Raw genomic sequence first — 22311 nt, 5'->3', positions numbered from 1 at the left:
CTGCTAGGTTGGCAGGAGCTGGGACCAAGCAACGGGAGCTCACCCCGTCACAGGGATTCGAACTGCCGACCTTCTGATCAGCAAGCCCTAGGCTCAATGGTTTAACCACAGCGCCACCTGGGTCCCACCCTCTTGCAATTACCCCCTCCCAAAACTCATTTCCCACCTTTTATGCAATTCTGTACTATTGGAACTGAAAACCTATAAAAATGTGAAGCTCCCTTTGATCAGGGTTCCTTCACTTCAACTTGCTTGTGTGGAACGAACCGCTATTGCAATAGCCTTATTATTTAATTAATAAAGTACCTTGCTTCGTACGTCCTGGTTTGGTCTCTGTTATTTGGTGGGCAGGAGGCGCTTAAACATCGTCTGCTTGCCAGGATACCTGGACTCTACCTGGGTCAAGGATCCACTTATTCCTAGGACCGTGTAGTTCTGCAAATTTTTACAACAATTCAAAGGTATATCATTTCCCCTTCCAGAAATTCTTAATTGCTCATTCAAGGGACACTGAAGTCCTTGCAGAGATAACAGGACAGCTTTCCAGATTAGTTAGCTGGGAGTGAGACAGTGGGCAGAGTAGCATTGGGCTCGCTAAGATGCCAACTACTACAGGAATTGGTTTCTTGAGCCTTTTTAGCACTGTAATACCATTTCCTTTTAAAAAAAAGGCTTTTAAGTCATGGTAATGTGTGAGCAAATACTCCACATCTGCCAAGCTTTCAGGAGCAGGACTAAGGGCTGAAAGGAAGCCCCCCCAGATCCCCAAAGGTTGAGAAAAAGGGTCTATTTCCCTTCTTCCTTTTCAGTATCAGTCATTTCCACCTAATAAATGGGAAGAATTATGGTGCTGGAGGAGACTCTTGAGATTCCCATGGACTGCAAGAAGATCAAACCTATCAATTCTGAAGGAAATCAGCCCTGAGTGCTCACTGGAAGGACAGATCGTGAAGCTGAGGTTCCAATACTTTGGCCACCTCATGAGAAGAGAAGACTCCCTGGAAAAGACCCTGATGTTGGGAAAGATTGAGGGCACTAGGAGAAGGGGACGACAGAGGATGAGATGGTTGGACAGTGTTCTCGAAGCTACAAACATGAGTTTGACCAAACTGAGGGAGACAGTGGAAGACAGGAGTGCCTGGCGTGCTCTGGTCCATGGGGTCACGAAGAGTCGGACACGACTAAACGACTAAACAACAACAACAAATGGGAAGAAAGCAGCTGCTCATGTTAAGCGCAGGGTTTGTTGGGGTTGAGATTCATGAGCTGACAATGGTATGATTTGTCAGCAATAAATATTATTTGTTCTTATCTGTACGTGAAGTCACATTTGAAACAATACAGAAGCAGTCAAAGGGAATTTCCTAGGAAGTGTTTTATTCAGCCTCACCTGCAATCATGTGTGCTGAACACACAGAAACACAATAGATAATGTGAAATTACTGGGAGTTACAGTCCCCAAATAACACTCAACACATGTAAGCAGATTAATGAAATAGTACACATGATTGCCCCACCACCTTTTAAATAATAATAATAATAATAATAATAATAATCTTGCTTTTATTTATCTTCATGGTACAAAGATAATTTTAAAGATAATTGTAAACAACATATAACTTGTACTGATGGAATTGCAAACCTTCAACCTGCCATGTGTTAAAGATTCATTTGATTACTCTAAAAGATTGCGACACATTTTCCCATGAGTGCTGGGTGGATTCCTGCAACAGTCTTAACAAATTCTGCAATCAATAAACATTGGCCACGTGTTATAAAAGGAATATGGATTGTGTTCCCCCACCATCTTGATTTTCCGTGGCAAACAAAATTTAAGATACTTAAATTGTGGTGCCCAGAATACTGAACACAGTATTCTAGGTGGGGCCTGACCAAGGCAGAATAAAGTGGTACTATTCCTTCCCTTGATCTGATTCTGCCTTCTGCAACATTGACCTTCACACACCGTTTTGTGTCGTCTGCAAATGTGATGAACATCCCCTCAGTTCCTTCATCCAAATCATTTATAAAGACGTTGAACAACAACAGGCCCAGGACTGAACCCTGCAGCACCCCTCTTGTCACTTTTCCCCAGGATGAGGAGGAACCATGAAGGAGTCCTGTTTGGGTTCGGTCAGTCAAACCCACCTAACAGTTACCTCGTTCAGCCAACATTTTACCAGCTTCTTCACATTTTACACAGCTGCAGATATTTTATTGCCGGGGGGTAGGGGGGCACAAAGACCCCTGGGCCTCTAAGAGTTGGCTCCTATTCCCTACACCCACAGGTCTCAGGATGGTCACAACATAAAAACACAATATAAAAAGAAAAAAAATACACATTTGTAACCCCGCTCCCACATAAAAAAACGGCATTAGATGTCAAACAGCCAAAGGCCTGGTTAAAAAGGTGCGTATTTGTGTGACGTCTAAAGCTACAGCGGTACCTTGACAGCGGTACCTCGAAATCTTCTGTTGTCAAAGTGCCCGTTCTGCACATGCGCAGAACGCACATGCAGCAAAAAGACTTCCGGGTTTGTCGACTTCGGAAGTGGAAACCTTCTGAAGTCGAGTCGTTCGGATGTCAAGGTACCAGTGTATACTGAAGGGTTTTTACAAACTATGTATGAATTCTCTGATGCTTAGTGAGAGAGGATCTAACAGTGAAGCTCTTTCCACATTCCACACACTGATAGGGTTTCTCCCCTGTATGAATTCTTTGATGGGAAGTGAGAATGAACTTCCTACTGAAGCTCTTTCCACATTCCAGACACTTATAGGGTTTCTCCCCTGTATGAATTCTTTGATGGGAAATGAGACTGTGGTTGTGACTGAAGCTCTTTCCACATTCCCCACATTGATAGGGTTTCTCCCCTGTATGTATTCTTTGATGGGAGGTGAGATCAGAGCTCCGACTGAAGCTCTTTCCACATTCCATGCACTGATAGGGTTTCTCCCCTGTATGAATTCTTTGATGGGAAGTGAGACTGCATTTGTGATTGAAACTCTTTCCACATTCAATGCACTTATAGGGTTTCTCCCCTGTATGAATTCTTTGATGGGAAGTGACATAGGAGCTCAAACTGAAGCTCTTTCCACATTCCGCACACTGATAGGGTTTCTCCCCTGTATGAATTCTTTGATGGGAAGTGAGATGGGAGCTCGTACTGAAGCTCTTTCCACATTCCACACACTGATAGGGTTTCTCCCCTGTATGAATTCTTTGATGGGAAGTGAGAGAAGAGCTTTGACTGAAGCTCTTTCCACATTCCATGCACTGATAGGGTTTCTCCCCTGTATGAATTCTTTGATGGGAAGTGAGATTGGAGCTCTTCCTGAAGTTTTTTCCACATTCCACACACGGATATCGTTTCTTCCCAGTGGGATTTCTTGGATAGGGAGTGGAATGAGAAACTATTCCACATTCAAGATATTGATACTGCTTCTCCACTGTGGGGATTTTGTCATGGTCACCCTTGTTCTTGATTTCCAGTACATCACAATCTGCAATGAAGAGAAATGGATTAGAGCCTCAGGGAGAAATTAACGAAGAATACTTGTTAACACTGGTCATAGAGGAATAACATAAGAGGGTTAGATGCATAGTTTCACTGAAAGGTTGGGTGCATTAATTAACGGGGATCAACTGACATCCTTAGGGGAACCTGTGATTCAAAAAGCCTGGCTCTTCTCTTGAATGGATTTTGTTTGGCTCCATCATGGAATCCCCTCCATTTCCAATGTCAGTCTTCTCTTTGTTACAGGTAGGTAGCCGTGTTGGTCTGAGTCGAAGCAAAATAAAAAAATTCCTTCAGTAGCACCTTAAAGACCAACTAAGTTTATATTTTGGTATGAGCTTTCATGTGCATGCACACTTCTTCACTATCTGAAGAAGTGTGCATGCACACGAAAGCTCATACCAAAATATAAACTTAGTTGGTCTTTAAGGTGCTACTGAAGGAATTTTAGTCTTCTCTTTGGACAACCAAAGACTGACAGGAGCAAAAACCAAAACAGAAAACCTGACAGAAGCTACTTCAACTACCCTAACAACTCTGAGGTTTACAATTAAATGGCCTGGGCAGTTCAGACCAGCCTAATCCTTGTTTAATAAGCTGCAACTGGAGGAAGATCATTCAAAGAAAAAGCAGTAATTTACTGTTTTTTTGTGGGAACATTGTAATCCCAGGTGCTGTTGAATTCTGTGAAAATATATGAGGTTCATCACAGGGAACTATTTTGAATTTTAAACGAGATTATGATTCCACACAAAATAAATAATGATAATAATAAAAATTCCTTTTTCAGCTGCTGAGCGTGAGGAGTTGAGGGAGTATTCCACCTAGAAGAAAGACTGATGGGGACGGAACGAAAAGGGAAGTGAACTTTTTTATTTGCTTCATATACTTTAAGAGACACTTACCACCTTCCCAGACGCGATGTCCTGGTTTTTTGGAACAAATGAGAAATAGAAATGACCTGTCTGATTATTGGACTTTATATAATTAGAGGATTGCTATTAAGTATGTTCTTAGAACTTTTTGCGTAAAACTGTTGAAGGGAGGGCCTCCCCAACCGGGTATGTTGCTGGAGTGTGCCTGGAGCCGTCGGGTGGATTTACGAGGTGTGACGCACTTTGAATTTGAACAGCGATCTGAAGCTAAGTTCAGCTAAAGGGCAAGGAGAGCCACAAATCTATCAAGAGTTTGTGCATAATGTGAAACGGCTGTGCCTTGCCTGGAAAAGCTGTAAATTTTATAATTTTATAATAGATTGACAGTTTAAGAGCTTTGAGAAGAAGGTGGAAAACGATCTGAGTCTTGCAAGATGGTGCTGGTCTGCGCTGGAAGATCGACGCAGCAGGAGAGACACTCCAGACAAAGAGAGATTTAAGGGGAGGTCGGACTGAATAAGATTCACACAGGAGAATGAATATGTGTTAAATCTCGTTTGATGCTTATCTCAGCAGCTGTGGAAAAATTGAAAGAAAACATCTAGAGGGTCTGTTGGGAAAGATCGGGATTATTACGGACTTTGAGTGAAGATTTGGACATTAGAATAAAGACGGCAGTGTGGACAGTTATCAGGAATCCCCAAATTTTGAAGCATGGGAACTCAATTTTTTTATGATTTGGCATAACATTTGGTTTAATTGATATGTATTTGTATAATTTGAAATATTGGATGTGATATGATTGTGTTTTAATTGGAAAATTAATAAATAGATTTTTTAATTAAAAAAAATTCCTTCCAGCAGCACCTTAAAGACCAACTAAGTTTTTTATATGTCTGTTTTCTTTGTCCATGGAGTTTCCTTGGCAGGGATACTGGAGTTGGTTGCCAGTTCCTTCTCCAGGTGGATCACGGTTAGTCAAAACTCTCCACTATGACCTGTCCATCTTGGGTGGCCCTGCATGGCATAGCTCATAGCTTCTCTGAGGTATTCAAGCCCCTTCGCCACGACAAGGCATTGATCCATGAAGGGGAGAAAAGCAATGACAAACCTAGGCAGCATCTTAAAAAGCAGAGACATCACCTTGCCGACAAAGGTCCGTATAGTTAAAGCTATGGTTTTCCCAGAAGTGATGTATGGAAGTGAGAGCTGGACCGTAAGGAAGGCTGATCGCCAAAGAATTGATTGCTTTTGATTAAACTTTGGGAAAGATAGAGGGTACTTTACTTACTGTTCTGGCTCAAGCAATGCCGGACGCCTTCACATGCAGCTCTGACTGTCTGAGATGGACAAGCAGAGACACACTCTGCATCTTGTCACAATAAAGTAGTTTAGCTCTACTTTATGGTTTTGTGTGTGTTGTTCTTTCACGCTGGGAACAATCACATATTTCCTGTGCCATATTGTAGCCGGGAATCAGCACACAGGCTTTCTCCTAGCCCTGGGGCTTATCTCACAACTTTAATAAAATATTGGTGGGGGGGGGGTTGGTAAGGCCCGCCTTGCATAATCAATCACATGATGCATGCACACCATTGGAATGGCAATGCCTATCAGCTGGGGGTGACACCCTCAATTATCTTATGGGGGGGGAGTCCTCAGGGACTCTAAGAGTTGGCTCCTATTCCCTACACCCACAGGCCTCAGGATGGTTACAACATAAAAACACAATATAAAAGCACAATTCATCTGTAACCCCCATCCCCACCACATTTTGAAAGGGCATTAGATGTCAATCAGCCAAAGGCCTGGTTTAAAAGATGTGTATTTACCTGGCTCCTAAAGCTATATAATGAAGGGTTTCTCCCCTGTATGACTTCTTTGATGGGTAGTGAGACTGGAGCTCCAACTGAAGCTCTTTCCACATTCCACACACTGATAGGGTTTCTCCCCTGTGTGAATTCTTTGATGGGATGTGAGACTGTGCCTCTGACTGAAGCTCTTTCCACATTCCTCACACTGATAGGGTTTCTCTGTTGTATGAATTCTTTGATGGGAAGTGAGATGGCCACTCTGACTAAAGCTCTTTCCACATTCTACACATTGATAGGGTTTCTCCCCTGTATGAATTCTCTGATGGGAACACAGAGCGGAGTTGCAACTGAAGCTCTTTCCACATTCCACACACTGATAGGGTTTCTCCCCTGTATGAATTCTTTGGTGGGAAGTGAGAGAGAAGTTGTGACTGAAGCTTTTTCCACATTCCTCACACTGATAGGGTTTCTCCCCTGTATGAATTCTTTGATGGGAAATGAGACTGGAGTTCTGAGCGAAGGTCTTTCCACATTCCTCACACTGATAGGGTTTCTCCCCTGTATGAATTCTTTGATGGGAAATGAGACTGGAGCTCTGAGCGAAGGTCTTTCCACATTCCACACACTGATAGGGTTTCTCCCCTGTATGAATTCTTTGGTGGGAAGTGAGAGAGAAGTTGTGACTGAAGCTTTTTCCACATTCCTCACACTGATAGGGTTTCTCCCCTGTATGAATTCTTTGATGGGAAATGAGATGGAAGCTATAATTGAAACTCTTTCCACAGTCCACACACTGATAGGGTTTCTCCCCTGTATGAATTCTTTGGTGGTAAGTGAGACTGTTGCTGTGACTGAAACTCTTTTCACATTCCAGGCACTGATAGGGTTTCTCCCCTGTATGAATTCTTTGATGGGAAGTGAGATGGAAGCTCTTGCTGAATCTCTTTCCACATTCCAGGCACTGATATGTTTTCTTCCCAATGGGATTTATTTGATGGGAAGAGGAATGGGAACTTTCCCCCCTTTCAATATATTTATAGAGCTTCTCCGTTGTGGGGATTTTATCATGGTCACCCTTGTTCTTGATTTCCAGTCCATCACTATCTGCAATGAAGAGAAATGGATTAGAGTCTCAGGGAGAACGTAATGAAGAATACTTGTTAAGACTGGTCATAGAGGCATAACACAAGTGGGTTAGGTGGATGGTTTTACTGAAGGGTTGGGTGCGTTAATTAACGGGGATCAACTGACATCCTTAGGGAAACTTGTGATTCGATAAACCTGGCTCATCTCTAGAATGGATTTTGTTTGGTTCCATCATGGAATCCCCTCCATTTCCAATGTCAGTCTTCTCTTCGGTCAGCTGACAGGAGCAAAACCAAAAACCTTCAGAAGCTACTTCAACTTAATAATAATAATAATAATTTATTATTTATACCCCGCCCATCTGGCCGGTTTCCCCCAGCCACTCTGGGCGGCTTCCAAGAAAACAGAAATTCTAAAATACAGAAATCCATCAAACATTAAAAGCTTCCCTAAACTTTCCTAACAACTCTGAAGTTTACAATTAACATTGCCTGGGCAGTTCAGACCAGACTGATCCTTGTTTAATAAACTGCAAGTGGAGGAAGAACATTAACAGAAAAAGATAGTTATTTACTGCTCAAGGTTTATTGTGGGAATATTGTAATTCCAGGTGTTTTTGACGACGCTGTTGAGTTCTGTGAAAATATATGAGGTTCGTCACAAGGAGAGTTTTGAATTTAGAAAGATACTATGATCCCACAGGGAGCCTTACCAAGAGAGGCCACGATCCCACAATTCTCCTCCATGACATCCTTATGCAGAGCTCTCTGGTCAGGATCCAGCAACTCCCACTCCTCGTCTGTGAAATGAACAGCAACATCTTCAAAGCACACTGTACCCTGAAAGAAAAGGCGAAATGTCCTCCTCTGTGACAACACTGTTGTTCCCCACCACTCCTTGAGCTATGACACTGTTCCAGCCCTTGGCCTCTGTCCCCACAAGGCAGCTTCCCCTGACCTGAACTGGTTCCACAGCCGCTGCTTCTCTTCTGTCCCCATTCAAAGATGGATGAAGAGATCTAGCCAGTATCACTGTGTCACCTGCAAGAGGAAAAAGGTAAGGGGGAGAGACTTTATAACTTCGGGTGTAAATAAGAAAAGAGGAGTAGTTTTGTATATAAAGGAGAAATATGATCCTAAGTTGATTTCCAAGGATGAAGAAGGGAGAGTGATTGTAGTCCAAATGATGCTGCAAGGGGAAAATTTCAATATTTATGGAACTGAAAGGAAATAATTCAATATTTATGGAACTGAAAGGAAAAGAACAGTCCTCCATCATATGGAGGATGAATGAAACTTTAATTGATGACCAAACAATAGTGGAAAAAGCAAAGGAGGCTATTTTAAGTGGAATTTACATAAAGAAACTGGACTCGAAATGGTTTGGGATGCGAGTAAAGCTGTAATGAGAGGCTCCTTGATACAGAAAAATAGCTTCCAAAAGAGAGAAAGAGAGAAAAAGAAAGAAGAAATCCTGAAGCACCTCATGGAGAATGAGAAAAGGTTAACATTGAAACCTAAAGATGAACAAATAAAACAAAATATTAAGATGTTGCAAACTCAGTTCTCCATGTTGGTGAATCAGGAGGTTGATTGGAAGATAAAATTAATGAGACAAAAGAATTTCGAATCAGCGAATAAGACTGGAAAGCTACTAGCTTGGCAGTTAAGAAAAAGTCAAAGTCAGTATACAATTAATAAGATTAAAATAGGAGATAAGATGACAGAAGATCCCAAAGAAATAAGAAAGGCCTTTCAAAAATTTTATAAAGATTTGTATAGGATGGAGAAGGAAGACATGAAGAAAACAGAGAGATATTTGGAAATTTATAAAGTAAAACAAATTCCACTAGGAAAAAAGAAACCAATTGAATAAGAGACATGGGGGAATGATCAATGGTCTTCAATGTCTGTATACTAATGCACAGAGCATGGGAAATAAACAAGATGAACTTGAGCTCTAGGTACAGGAAACTAAATACGACATAATAGGCATCACTGAAACCTGGTGGGATGAGTCTCATGACTGGAATGTAGTAATAGAGGAATACAATCTATTTCAGAGAAATAGACCAAACAGGAAAGGAGGAGGAGCAGCGTTATATGTCAGGGATGTGTATACCTGTGAAGAGATCCAGGATTTAAAACTTCAAAGCCAAGTTGAGAATATCTGGGTCAAAATTAAGGGAGAGAAAAATAACAGTGATCTCATTGTGGGAGTCTACTATAGATCCCCAAGCCAAAATGAGGACACAGATGATGCCTTCCTGGAACAGATGACCAAGCATCCTATATAATAAAGTGCAAGTGTCTCTGCGTCCAGTATTCCCTGTGTCCCTGGTTGTCCGCTACTGCGCTTGTGCCCCACGGACACAGGGATTGGACACAAAGACTTGGAACGCACGCGCTCTCTCCCCAGCCCCCACCTACCGCTTCTCTGCGGCCGCCAAACGCCGCTCCCGGCCGGACTGAGCGTTGGCGGCAGGGGGGGGGAAAGAGCGCACTTGTGTGTACGTCCAGGAAGGACAGGTCCCGGGGTCCGGAGAAGCGCTGCGCAAGCGCTTCTCCAAACCCCGGGATTTCTCCTTCCTGTCGGCGGCTGGGAGAGAGGAAGGAAGGAGGAGAAAGGGCTGCTTTCTCCTCCTTCGTTCCTGTCCCCCTGCCGCTGACAGGAAAGACAGGTCCCGGGAGCACTGGATCGAGGAGCCGGTCTGCAGAGTCAGCACCCAGCAACGCCGTGCTGGACTGAGGAGGCGCTGCTCCATGCGGCGCTGCTGGGTGCCGACCTGGCAGGCCGCTTCCTTGATCCGGCGGCCTGCCGGGTCGGCTCTGGTCAGCGCTGCGCGGAGCACCGGATCGAGGAGCCGGTCTGCACTCAGCGCCCAGCAGCGCCGCACGGAGCATCGCCTCCTCAATCCAGCACGGCGTTGCAGGGCGCTGAAATTGATCTATAATGAATTGAAAAAGATGCTTAAATATACCTTTCCCAAAAAGCCGGAAGCATTTTTGCTGGGCTTGATAGGAGAGGAAATTGGAAGGGAAAACAAAGACTATTTATGTATGCAACAACTGCGGCAAGAACTTTATTAGCCCCAAAGTGGAAGTTACGGGAATTACCAACGATGGAGGAATGGCAGACGAAGATGATGGACTATGCGGAACTGGCAAAATGGACCTGCAGAGTTCAAAACTAGGACAAACTAAAATTCCAAAGAGATTGGAGTGAATTCATTGACTATGTAAATAAAAACTGTAGAAGGTTGAAGACACTAGCAGGATTGAAATAACTCCTATGACATGGAGTTTACAATATAAGATTAAACTGTGAGACATAGATTTGAAAAGGGAAAGCTGGTTGGCAGGTCAGCAGAGCAGGAGGGAAAGGCATATATGGGAAATTACTGATTCTTGTTTAAAGTGAAAACTCAATAAAAATTATATTCAAAAAAAAAAGAGAGGGAAAGTCTCGCCTGCTGAATGCGTTTGGATGTTTGCGTGCATTTCAAATAATAGTTGTGCAGAAATACATCTCCCCTCCTCTGGGCTTTTGGCCCCTACTATGTCCCCCAATTAGAGATGGAAAAAACGCACAGATGAGTTGGAAAACCGACAGAATGAGACCAAATGGAGAAAAAACTCCTCCCTCCTTACCCAGCTGCCTCTGTCTGGTGTCCAACAGAGGCCTCTCTGCCTCAGAAGAAATCTGGCCCATTTCTGCAAAGAGATCTTTTCTCTGAAAAAGAAACAAGCATTCAAAAAAGAGAATGGGGAGGAGGATTATAAAATGAATGTTGGGGCCAACAGCTTTAAGGGTGTGAGTTCTCATTCCATGGATGCCTTCCCATAAAAAGGATGGGCCTTCAGCAGACCATAATGGGATGTTCTCTGTCCTGTTTGGATCCCCTTGGGAGTATCCAGAGGAAAGTCTGTCTCACCTGCTTTCTCTCCTCTGCCTGACTCAGGAGGAAACCTTCGGCCAGGGCCACCGCCTGGGAACTAGTCTCCGCTCCACATTCCCTCACCCAGCTCTCCATCTCTGGGGGAAGGACAGCCAGGAACTGCTCCAAGATCACCAGGTCCAGCATCTCAGCTTTCGTGTGCCTTTCTGGCTTCAGCCACTGGTGGCAAAAGTGGTAGAGTCGGCTGCAAACCTCTCGGGGTCCTTTGGCCTCCTGGCAGCAGAACTGCCTCAACTGCTGGCTCTGCACCTCTGAGCGGAAGTCGTCCTCCTCACCCAGGATCTTCTGCACTGGGTTCTCCCAGAATCCCCCACTGGTCCCAGTTTGGATGGCATGGCCTCTTCCTGCTTCAAGGCCAGCTGAGTCTTGCTCATCCATCTGTGCTCTCAGGAAGCCTCTAAGAGATCGGAAGGAACCCTTTGGTCTTCTGCCAAGTTCTGTCCGTCTTAATGAGAAGTACTCGCAAATCCTACAAAGCAAAGTTCTGTTACAAAAGTTGTATAATATCAGAAGGAAATGGTTCCCTGAAGCAAGCATGGGTGCGTCTTGCTAGGAAACAGGGCTGGACTGCACTACAGCCCAAACCATAGTTATCTTTCTGAAAAGAAAGAGGATGAGGAAGAGGGGAAGAAGTAAGTCTCTAGCCCTCTTGCAATGCAAAATGTGGAGGCAACTGAAGGGATTTCTGGGAGGTGAATCAGCCTGGTTTCTTCTGCCTTCCAGTCAATGCATGAAATCAGAACCGACTGACAAGGGAGTCATTTCTATCTTGTGAAAAATGGATGCTTGGCTCTAGTGGGTGGTCCAAACTTGGGGGTCCTCAGGAGTTGCTCCCCATCCCACCCCCTGCTTCTGTTTCATTTTCTTGCACTTAGACTCTCTGCCACTCTCAAGACAGGCTCCTGGGGTGGGGTCCCTTTTTCTTTGCTCTGAAGGCCAGGTATGTATCTGGCCAACCCTCTGAGGGCCAAGTGGATGGGCACAAAGACATCTCCCTTGAAATTTAGGCAGGTAATTTAGTATTATTATTCTATTAGATACGGTAGCTTGACACACACACAGCCATGGATGCCAAGGTCCCTGGAGGCTCAATGAGTAGCAGCGCCCATTTCTGGCTCAGCTGGTTTGGACTCTCTGCCACTCTCAAGACAGGCTCCTGGGGTGGGGTCCCTTTTTCTTTGCTCTGAAGGCCAGGTATGTATCTGGCCAACCCACTGAGGGCCGGGTGGGTGGATCCAAAGAAATCTCCCTTGAAATTTAGGTGGGTCCACCTAGTCCAGCAGCATCCTGTTCTCACCATGGCAAGCAGATACCTCTCTTGGGACCTGAGCACCAGAGCAACCCTCTCCCCTCCTGCCAGCAGCTGGTCTTGGGAAGCCTTGCCACCTCACCCCGTGGAGCAGGCATCCCCAAACTTCGGCCCTCCAGATGTTTTGGACTACAATTCCCATCATCCCTGACCACTGGTCCTGTTAGCTAGGGATCATGGGAGTTGTAGGCCAAAACATCTGGAGGGTCACAGTTTGGGGATGCCTGTGTTAGATAGCTCAACACACACACAGCCATGGATGCCAAGGTCCCTGGAGGCTCAGTGAGTAGCAGCGCCCATTTCCGGCTCGGCTGGTTTCCCAGCAACAATCCCTTTGGGACAGAGAGGATGTGGTCCTGGGATGCCATGCTCTGGGTGCAAGGGGATTGCTGCAGTGGCCTCCGTGTGGAGCTGCCCTTGGAGACGGCTGGGAAACTGGTTTGCAATGCAGCAGCCAGACTATGGGCTGGGATCCCTCTCTTTACTCCTGGCTTTTCTCTCCCACCTTTCCTCCCTCCCTCCTCCTAGTGGGTATTTTTATTGGGGGGGGGCTAACACAGAGTTAAAGTCCCAGGGACTCCTTTGTTTGAAGAAGGGAGATTTCGGGGGAGTTTGGGATCCTCTGATCTCCAGGACGGAGAGCCTTGCCGATCTCGCCCCCCCCCCCGCTGGAAGGACCCTCTCCTCCCTAACTTGTCGTCCCCCCCCAGTCACCCTCCCCTGCTGCAGCCCTGGGACCCCCCCCCCTCCGGTATCCCGAGAGGGGGGGGGACTCACCCGATCATCCCAGGAGGGAGGAGACAGCGATGCAGCCCTTGCAGGAGAGACACCAAAGCAGGAAAGGAGGACTGGGGAGGGAGGGAGGGAGGGGCCTTGGCTCTGGAGGACCTGGGAATCCCCCTTGCTTCCTGTCCTCTCTAGGAAGGCAGATCAGTTCCATTTAACCCTCGCAAAGCCGAGTCCATCCAGCTCAACCGTCTCTCGCTTGGCAGAACCTAGGCATTTTATTATTTTTTAATGGATCTAAGGGGCACCGCCCCCCCCGGCTACGCCAATGCCTAAATATACTTTTGGGGGTGTTGACTCTCTGTTGGACTCTGATCATCTCCCTCCCTTGGGCAGAAACCAGAGGAACATCTTGCAGGGAAAAGGGCTTTGCAGGAGGCAAGGAACCTTCTCCTCGAATTCAGGAGTGGGAGGGATAAGAGGGGACCCCAGGGTCATCTAGTCCAACCCCCAGCAATGCAGGAATCTCAGCTCAAGCATCAATGGCAGATGGCCGTCCGATCTCTGCTTAGAAACCTCCAAGGAAGGAGAGTCCACCACCTCCCAAGGGAGACCTTTCCCCTGCCAATCTGCTCTTAGATGTCCCTCAAGGCAGCGGGTCCTGAGTTCTAGCATTGCTGAAACCATTGCACTGGCTACCAAGGAGGAACCAAGCGAAGTTCAAAATAAATAAATCCTATTCTCATCATAAATGAGTAATACTTTCTTATGCACGCTTTTTCTGTCTAATAATTATTATGCATGGTTTTTATGCTAATATACAAGTTTCCCCTTCCAGAAATGCTTAATTGCGAATTCAAGGGACACTGAAGTCTTTACAGAAATGACAGGACAGCTTTCCAGATTAGTTATCTGGGAGTGAGGCAGTGGGCAGAGTGGCATTGGGCTCGCTAAAATGCCAACTACTACAGGAATCACTTGCTTGAGCCTTGGTTGGACTGTGTTCTCGAAGCTACCAACATAAGTCTGACCATGTGGAAGATAGGAATGCCTGGTGTGTTCTGGTCCATGGGGTCACGAAGAGACGGACACGACTAAACAACAACAACAATTTCACTTTTAAAACAATTTTTAGGCCAGTATTCTCCCCTGTCCTAGTGATCTCTTCCACAGTAAGATTTTTACCTAATACTTTGGTTTGACTCTTAGTCAATTTAAAATCTGCAAGTTGTCCAAAATCTTGTATGAATACCAGTGCTTCATTTGCACTGGATTCTGGCTTCTGTAATGTCAGCACTAGATCATCAGAATACTCCACATCTGCCAAGCTTTAGGAGGAGGACTAAGGGCTGAAATGAAGCCCCCCAGATCCCCAAACGTTGAGGGGAAAGGGTCTATCTCCCGTCTTCATTTTCATTATCAGTCATTTCCACCTAAGAAATGAGAAGAAAGCAGCTGCCCATGTTAAGCGCAGGGTTTGTTGGGGTGGAGATTAGTGAGCTGACGATGCTATGATTTTTTAGCAATATATATTATTTGTTCTTATCTGTAAGTGAAGTCACATTTGAAACAACACAGAAGCAGTCAAAGGGAATTTCCTAGGAAGTGTTTTATTCAGTCTCACCCGCAATCATGTGTGCTGAACACACAGAAACACAATAGATAATGTGAAATTACTGGGAGTTACAGTCTCCAAATAACACTCAACACATGCAAGAAGATTAATGAAATAGTACACATGATTTCCCCACCTCCTTTTTAAAAAACATTGCTTTGATTTTTCTTCATGGTATAGAAGATAAATTTTAAAGAAAGCAATGGTTACAACAGTAAACAACAAATAGCTTGTCCTGATGAAATTTCAGACTTTCATTCTGCCATGTGTTTAAGTTTCATTTGATTATTCTAAAAGATCACGCCACCTTTCCCCATGAGTGCTGGGTGGATTCCTGCAACAGTCTTAACAATTTATGCATTCAATAAACATTGGCCACATGTTGTAAAAGGAATATGGATTGTGTTCCCCCACCTTCTTGATTTTCCGTGGCAAATAAAATTTAAGATACTGTACTAAAATGTGGTATGACACAACCTTGATGGCAGAAAGTGAGGAGGAATTAAAGAACCTTTTAATGAGGGTGAAAGAGGAGAGCGCAAAATATGGTCTGAAGCTCAACATCAAAAAAACCAAGATCATGGCCACTGGTCCCATCACCTCCGGCCAAATACAAGGGGCAGAAATGGAGGCAGTGAGAGATTTTACTTTCTTGGGGTCCATGATCACTGCAGATGGTGACAGCAGTCACGAAATTAAAAGATGCCTGCTTATTGGGAGAAAAGCAATGACAAACCTAGACAGCATCTTAAAAAGCAGAGACATCACCTTGCCGACAAAGGTCCGTATAGTTAAAGCTATGGTTTTCTCAGTAGTGATGTATGGAAGTGAGAGTTGGCCATAAAGAAGGCTGATCGCCGAAGAATTGATGCTTTTGAATTATGGTGCTGGAGGAGACTCTTGAGAGTCCCATGGACTGCAAGACGATCAAACCTATCCATTCTGAAGGAAATCAGCCCTGAGTGCTCACTGGAAGGACAGATCCTGAAGCTGAGGCTCCAATACTTTGGCCACCTCATGAGAAGAGAAGACTCCCTGGAAAAGACCCTGATGCTGGGAATGATTGAGGGCACTAGGAGAAGGGGACGACAGAGGATGAGATGGTTGGACAGTGCTCTCGAGGCTACGAACATGAGTTTGACCAAACTGCGGGAGGCAGTGGAAGACAGGAGTGCCTGGCGTGCTATGGTCCATGGGGTCACGAAGAGTCGGACACGACTAAACAACATGATAGGTGGGCCTGACTAAGGCAGAATACAGTGGTACTATTCTTGCCCTTGATCTGATTCTGCCTTCTGCAACATTGGCCTCCGCTTCCTATTTGGTGTCGTCTGCAAATGTGATGAGCATTCCCTCAGTTCCTTTATCCAAGTCATTTACAGATCCTTTTATTTTATTTCAATTAAACTTTTTATTGCACTAGCCATAGGCCATGTCATTATTCAGAAGGAGAACAAAAAACAACAACACCCACACACAATAACCATAAAAATCATCGAGCACCACACATACAATAAAACCACGGTCACAGCTACTAAAATTATTTGTTGCATCAAATAGAATAGAATAGCAGAAGATTCTCAGGTAAGATGTGCCAAATTAAACATCTGAATCCCCTTTGCAGTTGACCACTATTTGCACTATTTGCAGTTGACAACAACAACAACAACAACAACATTTTATCTATCTATCTATCTATCTATCTATCTATCTATCATCTATCTATCTATTTTATCAACTGTGATCGGGCTCATCTCTGATAGGGAGGGTGAAACAGACTATAGAGATGAGGTGGAGCAGCTGACAGAGTGGTGCAGAGTTAATAACTTGCTCATAAATACAAAGAAAACAAAGGAGCTTGTGGTGGACTTTAGGAGACAGAGGAACAAGGTCCAGCGACTTTTGATGGACGGAATCTGTGTGGAGAGGGTAACAACGTTTAGATTTCTAGGCATTGAGTTACAGAAGGATCTGTCCTGGAATGTTAATACAAGGGGGCTTGTGAAGAAGGTGCAGCAGAGACTGTATTTTTTTGAGAATTTTAAGGAAAAACCATCTTCCACAAAAGCTGCTGCTTGCCTTCTATCACTGCGCCATACAGTGTGCTTACGTATGGTTTATGTGTGTGGCACGGAAGCTGTACTTCTCAGGACAGAGCAGGGCTGTGTAGAATTATTAAAACAGCAGAGAGCATTATTGGCTGCTCACTCTCCACCTTAGAACAAATCTACAACACCAGGTCCCATAGAAAAGCACTAGACATACCAAGAGATCCAACGCACCCTGGTCACCATTTCTTTGAGCTCCTGCCATCGGGACGAAGATATAGAACAATACAGGCAAGAATGAGCCGTCTCAGGAACAGTTTTTTCTCTAGAGCGATTTTGGCCTTAAATGGAAAGCCTGGACTTTGAAGTCATCTTATTTTACTTGTTATTTTGTATCGTATTTACTGTTTTTAATTAGGTTTTGTAGTAATTTTGGATTATGCGGAATACTTTATCTGAGTGGATGTAGCAACCGAGTAGTCTTGTTGTTCCCGCAAGGGGACAATGACAATAAAGATATCTTAAATCTTATCTAGTTCTTTCCTCCTGATCTTCTTAGCTGCCAGCGCATAGAGTGGTACTTTATAAGTAACAAAGGCGTTGTTGTCGCTCAGCAGCCATTTCACCCTTTGCACCCTATTCAAATGTCTCCCATTCGTAAACAGGTGTTTCATAAATCGGTCTCTTGGGTCTATATATAACGGGCACTTCAATAAATAAGGGCACAGGTCCTCGACGCAGGGCTGTCCACACAGACAGAGTTAGTTACAGGTAGGTAGCCGTGTTGGTCTGAGTCGAAACAAAATAAAAAAATTCCTTCAGTAGCACCTTAAAGACCAACTAAGTTTTTATTTTGGTATGAGATTTGGTCTTTAAGGTGCTACTGAAGGAATTTTTTTATTTTGTCACACAGACAGAGCCTCTCTTCGTAATGTACTTTGCCGAACCGTCCATCTAACACCGCCGAGGGCATCAATTGGAATTGTAAAAGCAATTCTTAGTACAGCAAGTGGGAGCTTTGTCGGGTATCTGGCTTGGGCATGCTCCCTTTTGATAAGTGGGAACCGTGGTGAGCTCTTGGAAGAAGCAATAATGGTTAGATCCCTTTCTGCATCGGACCTAAATAGACAGTCTCTTAAGTGCCTCTTATCCATCTTCATGGTCACCTGAAGATCTTGCAATTCGTATTAGGACAAGAGGCGTTGAATGCCAGCCTTCCAACCTTTGGTCTGTTCCTGCTCGGTGTGAGACATAGCAGGGAATCTCTCCTCCAAAAGAGATTGTTTTCACATAATTTAGGCACAGGTAATCAATTCTAGCCTGTATTGTTGTCAAATCAGCTTCAGCAAGAAGAAGAGCAGCTGGGGTCCCCTTGGGGAATGAGAGCACTTTCCTGAGGAATTTGTTCTGCACTATTTCTAAGGCTTTGTTAGCATTTGGGTCCATTCCCCATATCGCTACTCCATGGAGCATCTGGGAAAGATTTTCAACACAGGTTCTAATAGCTGACCACCCGCAGTAAAATAGAATTTCATTATTGCATGTCATTTATCAAGACGCTGAACAAGTATGGGCCCAGGGCAGAACCCTGCAGCACCCCTCTTGTCACTTTTCCCCAGGATGAGGAAGACCCATGAAGGAATCCTCTTTGGGTTCGGTCAGTCAAATCCGCCTAACAGTTACCTCGTTCAGCCCACATTTTACCAGCTTCCTCACATAAATGTCGCAGGGGACGTTGTCAAAAGCCTTACTGAAATCAAGATGCATTATTTCCACAGCTGTTCCCAGATCAACAAAGTTTGTAACTGCATCCAAAAAAAGGAGAGGAGAGATTTCTCTGATTTTACATGTTTTTGAGAAAGTCTTCGGATGAAGGGCAGATAAATTTTAAAAATGATAGTAAATAAGGATATTGACAAGCTGGAACATGTGCAAAGGTAGGCGATTTATGTATTTATTTAATTTGTATGCCACCCGACCCAGTGGTTCCGACTGTTGGGATATTTGTTCATGCTGTGCTTCTCAAGCAGCGAGGCTAGTGTGATTTGTGTCTGTGTTCCCAGGAGAAAGGAATGTACAGTGGCGCCTCGCAAGACGAATGCTCTGCAAGACGAATTTTTCGCAAGACGAATGTGTTTTGCGATTTCAATGGAGACTTGCAAGACGAAGTTTCCTATGGCGCACTTCGCAATATGAATTTTTTCCGTCCCATAGGGTGCCTCACAAAACGATTCCCCCCATCTTGCGAGGCACCCTATGGGAAACCGCATTTCAATTTTTCGCTATACGAAGCGACTCATTGAACGAATTAAATTCGTCTAGCGAGGCACCACTGTATCTTATCTGCCTTTCTCCCCGTGTGATGTTTTCCACTGTACTTTACTTACTGTTCTGGCTCAAGCAATGCCGGACACCTTTATATGCAGCTCTGACTGTCTGAGATGGACAAGCAGAGACATACTCTGCATCTTGTCACAATAAAGTAGTTTAGCTCTACTTTATGGTTTTGTGTGTGTTGTTCTTTCACATATTTCCCGTGCCATCTTGTAGCCGAGAATGAGCACAAAGGCTTTGTCCTAGCCCTAGGGCTTATGTCACAACTTGAATAAAATAATGGTGGGGGGCTAGGTAAGGCCCGCCCTGCATAATCAATCACATGATGCATGCACACCATTGGAATGGCAATGCCTATCAGCTGGGGGGTGACACCCTCAATTATCTTATTGGGGGGGAGTCCTCAGGGACTCTAAGAGTTGGCTCCTATTCCCTACACCCACAGGTCTCAGGATGGTTACAACATAAAAACACAATATAAAAGCACAATTCATCTGTAATACCCCTCCCCACCACATTTTGAAAGGGCATTAGATGTTAATCAGCCAAAGGCCTGGTTCCTAAAGCTATATAATGAAGGGTTTCTCCCCTGTATGAATTCTTTGATGGGAAGTGAGATAGGAGCTCCTACTGAAGCTCTTTCCACATTCCACACACTGATAGGGTTTCTCCCCTGTATGAATTCTTTGATGGAAAGTGAGACTGGAGATCTGACTGAAGGTCTTTCCACATTCCTCACACTGATAGGGTTTCTCCCCTGTATGAATTGTTTGATGGGAAGTGAGATGGCCACTCTGAGTAAAGCTCTTTCCACATTCTACACATTGATAGGGTTTCTCTCCTGTATGAATTCTCTGATGGGAACACAGAGCGGAGCTGTCACTGAAGCTCTTTCCACATTCCAGACACTGATAGGGTTTCTCCCCTGTATGAATTCTTTGGTGGGAAGCAAGACTGGAGCTCTGACGGAAGCTCTTTCCACATTCCCCACACTGATAGGGTTTCTCCCCTGTATGAATTCTTTGATGGGAATAGAGATGAGAGATATAGCTGAAGGTCTTTCCACAGTCCACACACTGATAGGGTTTCTCCCCTGTATGAATTCTTTGGTGGGAAGTGAGACTGTTGCTGTGACTGAAGCTCTTTCCACATTCCACACACTGATAGGGTTTCTCCCCTGTATGAATTCTTTGATGGGAAATGAGATGGAAGCTATAATTGAAACTCTTTCCACAGTCCACACACTGATAGAGTTTCTCCCCTGTATGAATTCTTTGGTGGTAAGTGAGACTGCTGCTGTGACTGAAGCTCTTTCCACATTCTACACACTGATAGGGTTTCTCCCCTGTATGAATTCTTTGGTGGTAAGTGAGACTCTTGCTGTGACTGAAGCTCTTTCCACATTCCACACACTGATATGGTTTCTCCCCTGAATGAATTCTTTGATGGGAAGTGAGAGTGTCGCTCCGACTGAAGCTCTTTCCACATTCTACACACTGATAGGGTTTCTCCCCTGTATGAATTCTTTGATGGGAAGTGAGATGGAAGCTCTTGCTGAATCTCTTTCCACATTCCAGGCACTGATATGTTTTCTTCCCAATGGGATTTATTTGATGGGAAGAGGAATGGGAACTTTCCCCCCTTTCAATATATTTATCGAGCTTCTCCATTATGGGGATTTTATCAAGGTCACCCTTGTTCTTGATTTCTAGTCCATCACTATCTGCAATGAAGAGAAATGGATTAGAGTCTCAGGGAGAACGTAATGAAGAATACTTGTTAAGACTGGTAATAGAGGCATAACACAAGTGGGTTAGGTGGATGGTTTTACTGAAGGGTTGGGTGCATTTATTAACCCGGATCAACTGAAATCCTTAGGGGAACCTGTGATTAGATAAACCTGGCTCGTCTCTTGAATGGATTTTGTTTGGCTCCATCATGGAATCCCCTCCATTTCCAATGTCAGTCTTCTCTTCGGTCAGCTGACAGGAGCAAAACCAAAAACCTTCAGAAGCTACTTCAACTTTCCTAACAACTCTGAAGTTTACAATTAACATTGCCTGGGCAGTTCAGACCAGACTGATCCTTGTTTAATAAACTGCAACTGGAGGAAGAACATTAACAGAAAAAAATAGTTATTTACTGCTCAAGGTTTATTGTGGGAATATTGTAATTCCAGGTGTTTTAGACAACGCTGTTGAGTTCTGTGAAAATATATGAGGTTCGTCACAAGGAGAGTTTTGAATTTAGAAACAGATACTATGATCCCACCGGGAACCTTACCAAGAGAGGCCACGATCCCACGATTCTCCTCCATGACATCCTTATGCAGAGCTCTCTGGTCAGGATCCAGCAACTCCCACTCCTCGTCTGTGAAATGAACAGCAACATCTTCAAAGCACACTGGACCCTGAAAGAAAAGGGGAATTGTCCTCCTTTGTGACAACACTGTTGTTCCCCACCACTCCTTGAGCTATGACACTGTTCCAGCCCTTGGCCTCTGTCCCCACAAGGCAGCTTCCCCTGACCTGATCTGGTTCCACAGCCGCTGCTTCTCTTCTGTCCCCATTCAAAGATGGATGAAGAGATCTAGCCAGTATCAATGTCTCACCTGCAAGAGGAAAAAGGTAAGGGGGAGAGACTTTAACTTCGGGTGTAAATGTTAGGTTAGAGCCTTCAGGTGATGAGGCTCAGCGGTCGGACTTGGCTGATAGCCTGGAACTGGAAGGGAGGCTTGTTTTGACAAGGGCTGAGGAACTGGCTGGGAGGGGTGAGCAAATGGCAGAAATACCTCAAACCTCAGAAGAGAGTTTGTCCGAGTCTGTTCCTAGGTCTTTAAGTTTACAGGAATGCAGGAGGGGAGGGTTGTTGTTCGAGCGTAGGGTTAAAAGGAGACAAAATCACGCTAGAGAGCTAGATGAGTCATCATCCGATTAACTAGTGGCCTTAAGCAGGAAGCTGCAGTCTTTCTTGTGGTTGCTTGCCTTTGTTTTCTATTTGGAATAAGTCTCACTATTCACAAACAGAC

General features: G+C 44.6%; 2 protein-coding genes and 1 pseudogene across 2 annotated transcripts in view; all 3 read right to left on the bottom strand.

Annotated features, from left to right (window-relative positions):
• Positions 1 to 13358, bottom strand: part of LOC118085582 (zinc finger protein 883-like) — a 198628-nt gene extending 185270 nt beyond the window's left edge. Inside the window, exon 1 of the mRNA XM_060274114.1 lies at positions 13338 to 13358. The gene's annotated coding sequence lies outside the window, so the exon portion shown is untranslated. The remainder of the gene's footprint in view (positions 1 to 13337) is intronic.
• On the bottom strand, positions 478 to 13046 carry LOC132592087 (zinc finger protein 665-like). Its single transcript, XM_060274183.1, has 6 exons — positions 11228 to 13046; positions 10944 to 11025; positions 8251 to 8333; positions 8006 to 8132; positions 6381 to 7311; positions 478 to 3329 (listed from the first exon to the last, which is right to left on the bottom strand). The coding sequence occupies exons 1-6, from the start codon at positions 11786 to 11788 to the stop codon at positions 2621 to 2623; spliced, it is 2493 nt and encodes an 830-aa protein (XP_060130166.1). The 5' UTR covers positions 11789 to 13046; the 3' UTR covers positions 478 to 2620.
• A 1056-nt stretch (positions 13359 to 14414) lies between the features above and the next one.
• The window catches only part of LOC132592083 (zinc finger protein 850-like), a 236806-nt pseudogene continuing 228909 nt past the window's right edge, over positions 14415 to 22311 (bottom strand).

Source organism: Zootoca vivipara, chromosome 4 (assembly GCF_963506605.1).
Source record: "Zootoca vivipara chromosome 4, rZooViv1.1, whole genome shotgun sequence".
Classification (NCBI taxonomy): domain Eukaryota; kingdom Metazoa; phylum Chordata; class Lepidosauria; order Squamata; family Lacertidae; genus Zootoca; species Zootoca vivipara.
This window is presented reverse-complemented; position numbering and strand designations above follow the sequence as displayed.

Coding starts and splice junctions, on each gene's coding strand:
- LOC132592087 (XM_060274183.1), bottom strand. CDS start 11,788: ATGCTTGCTTCAGGGAACCATTTCCTTCTGATATTATACAACTTTTGT. Junction 11,026..11,227: donor AGGCAGAGGAGAGAAAGCAG/GTGAGACAGACT, acceptor TTTCTTTTTCAG/AGAAAAGATCTCTTTGCAGA. Junction 8,133..8,250: donor CGGCTGTGGAACCAGTTCAG/GTCAGGGGAAGC, acceptor CTTTTCTTTCAG/GGTACAGTGTGCTTTGAAGA.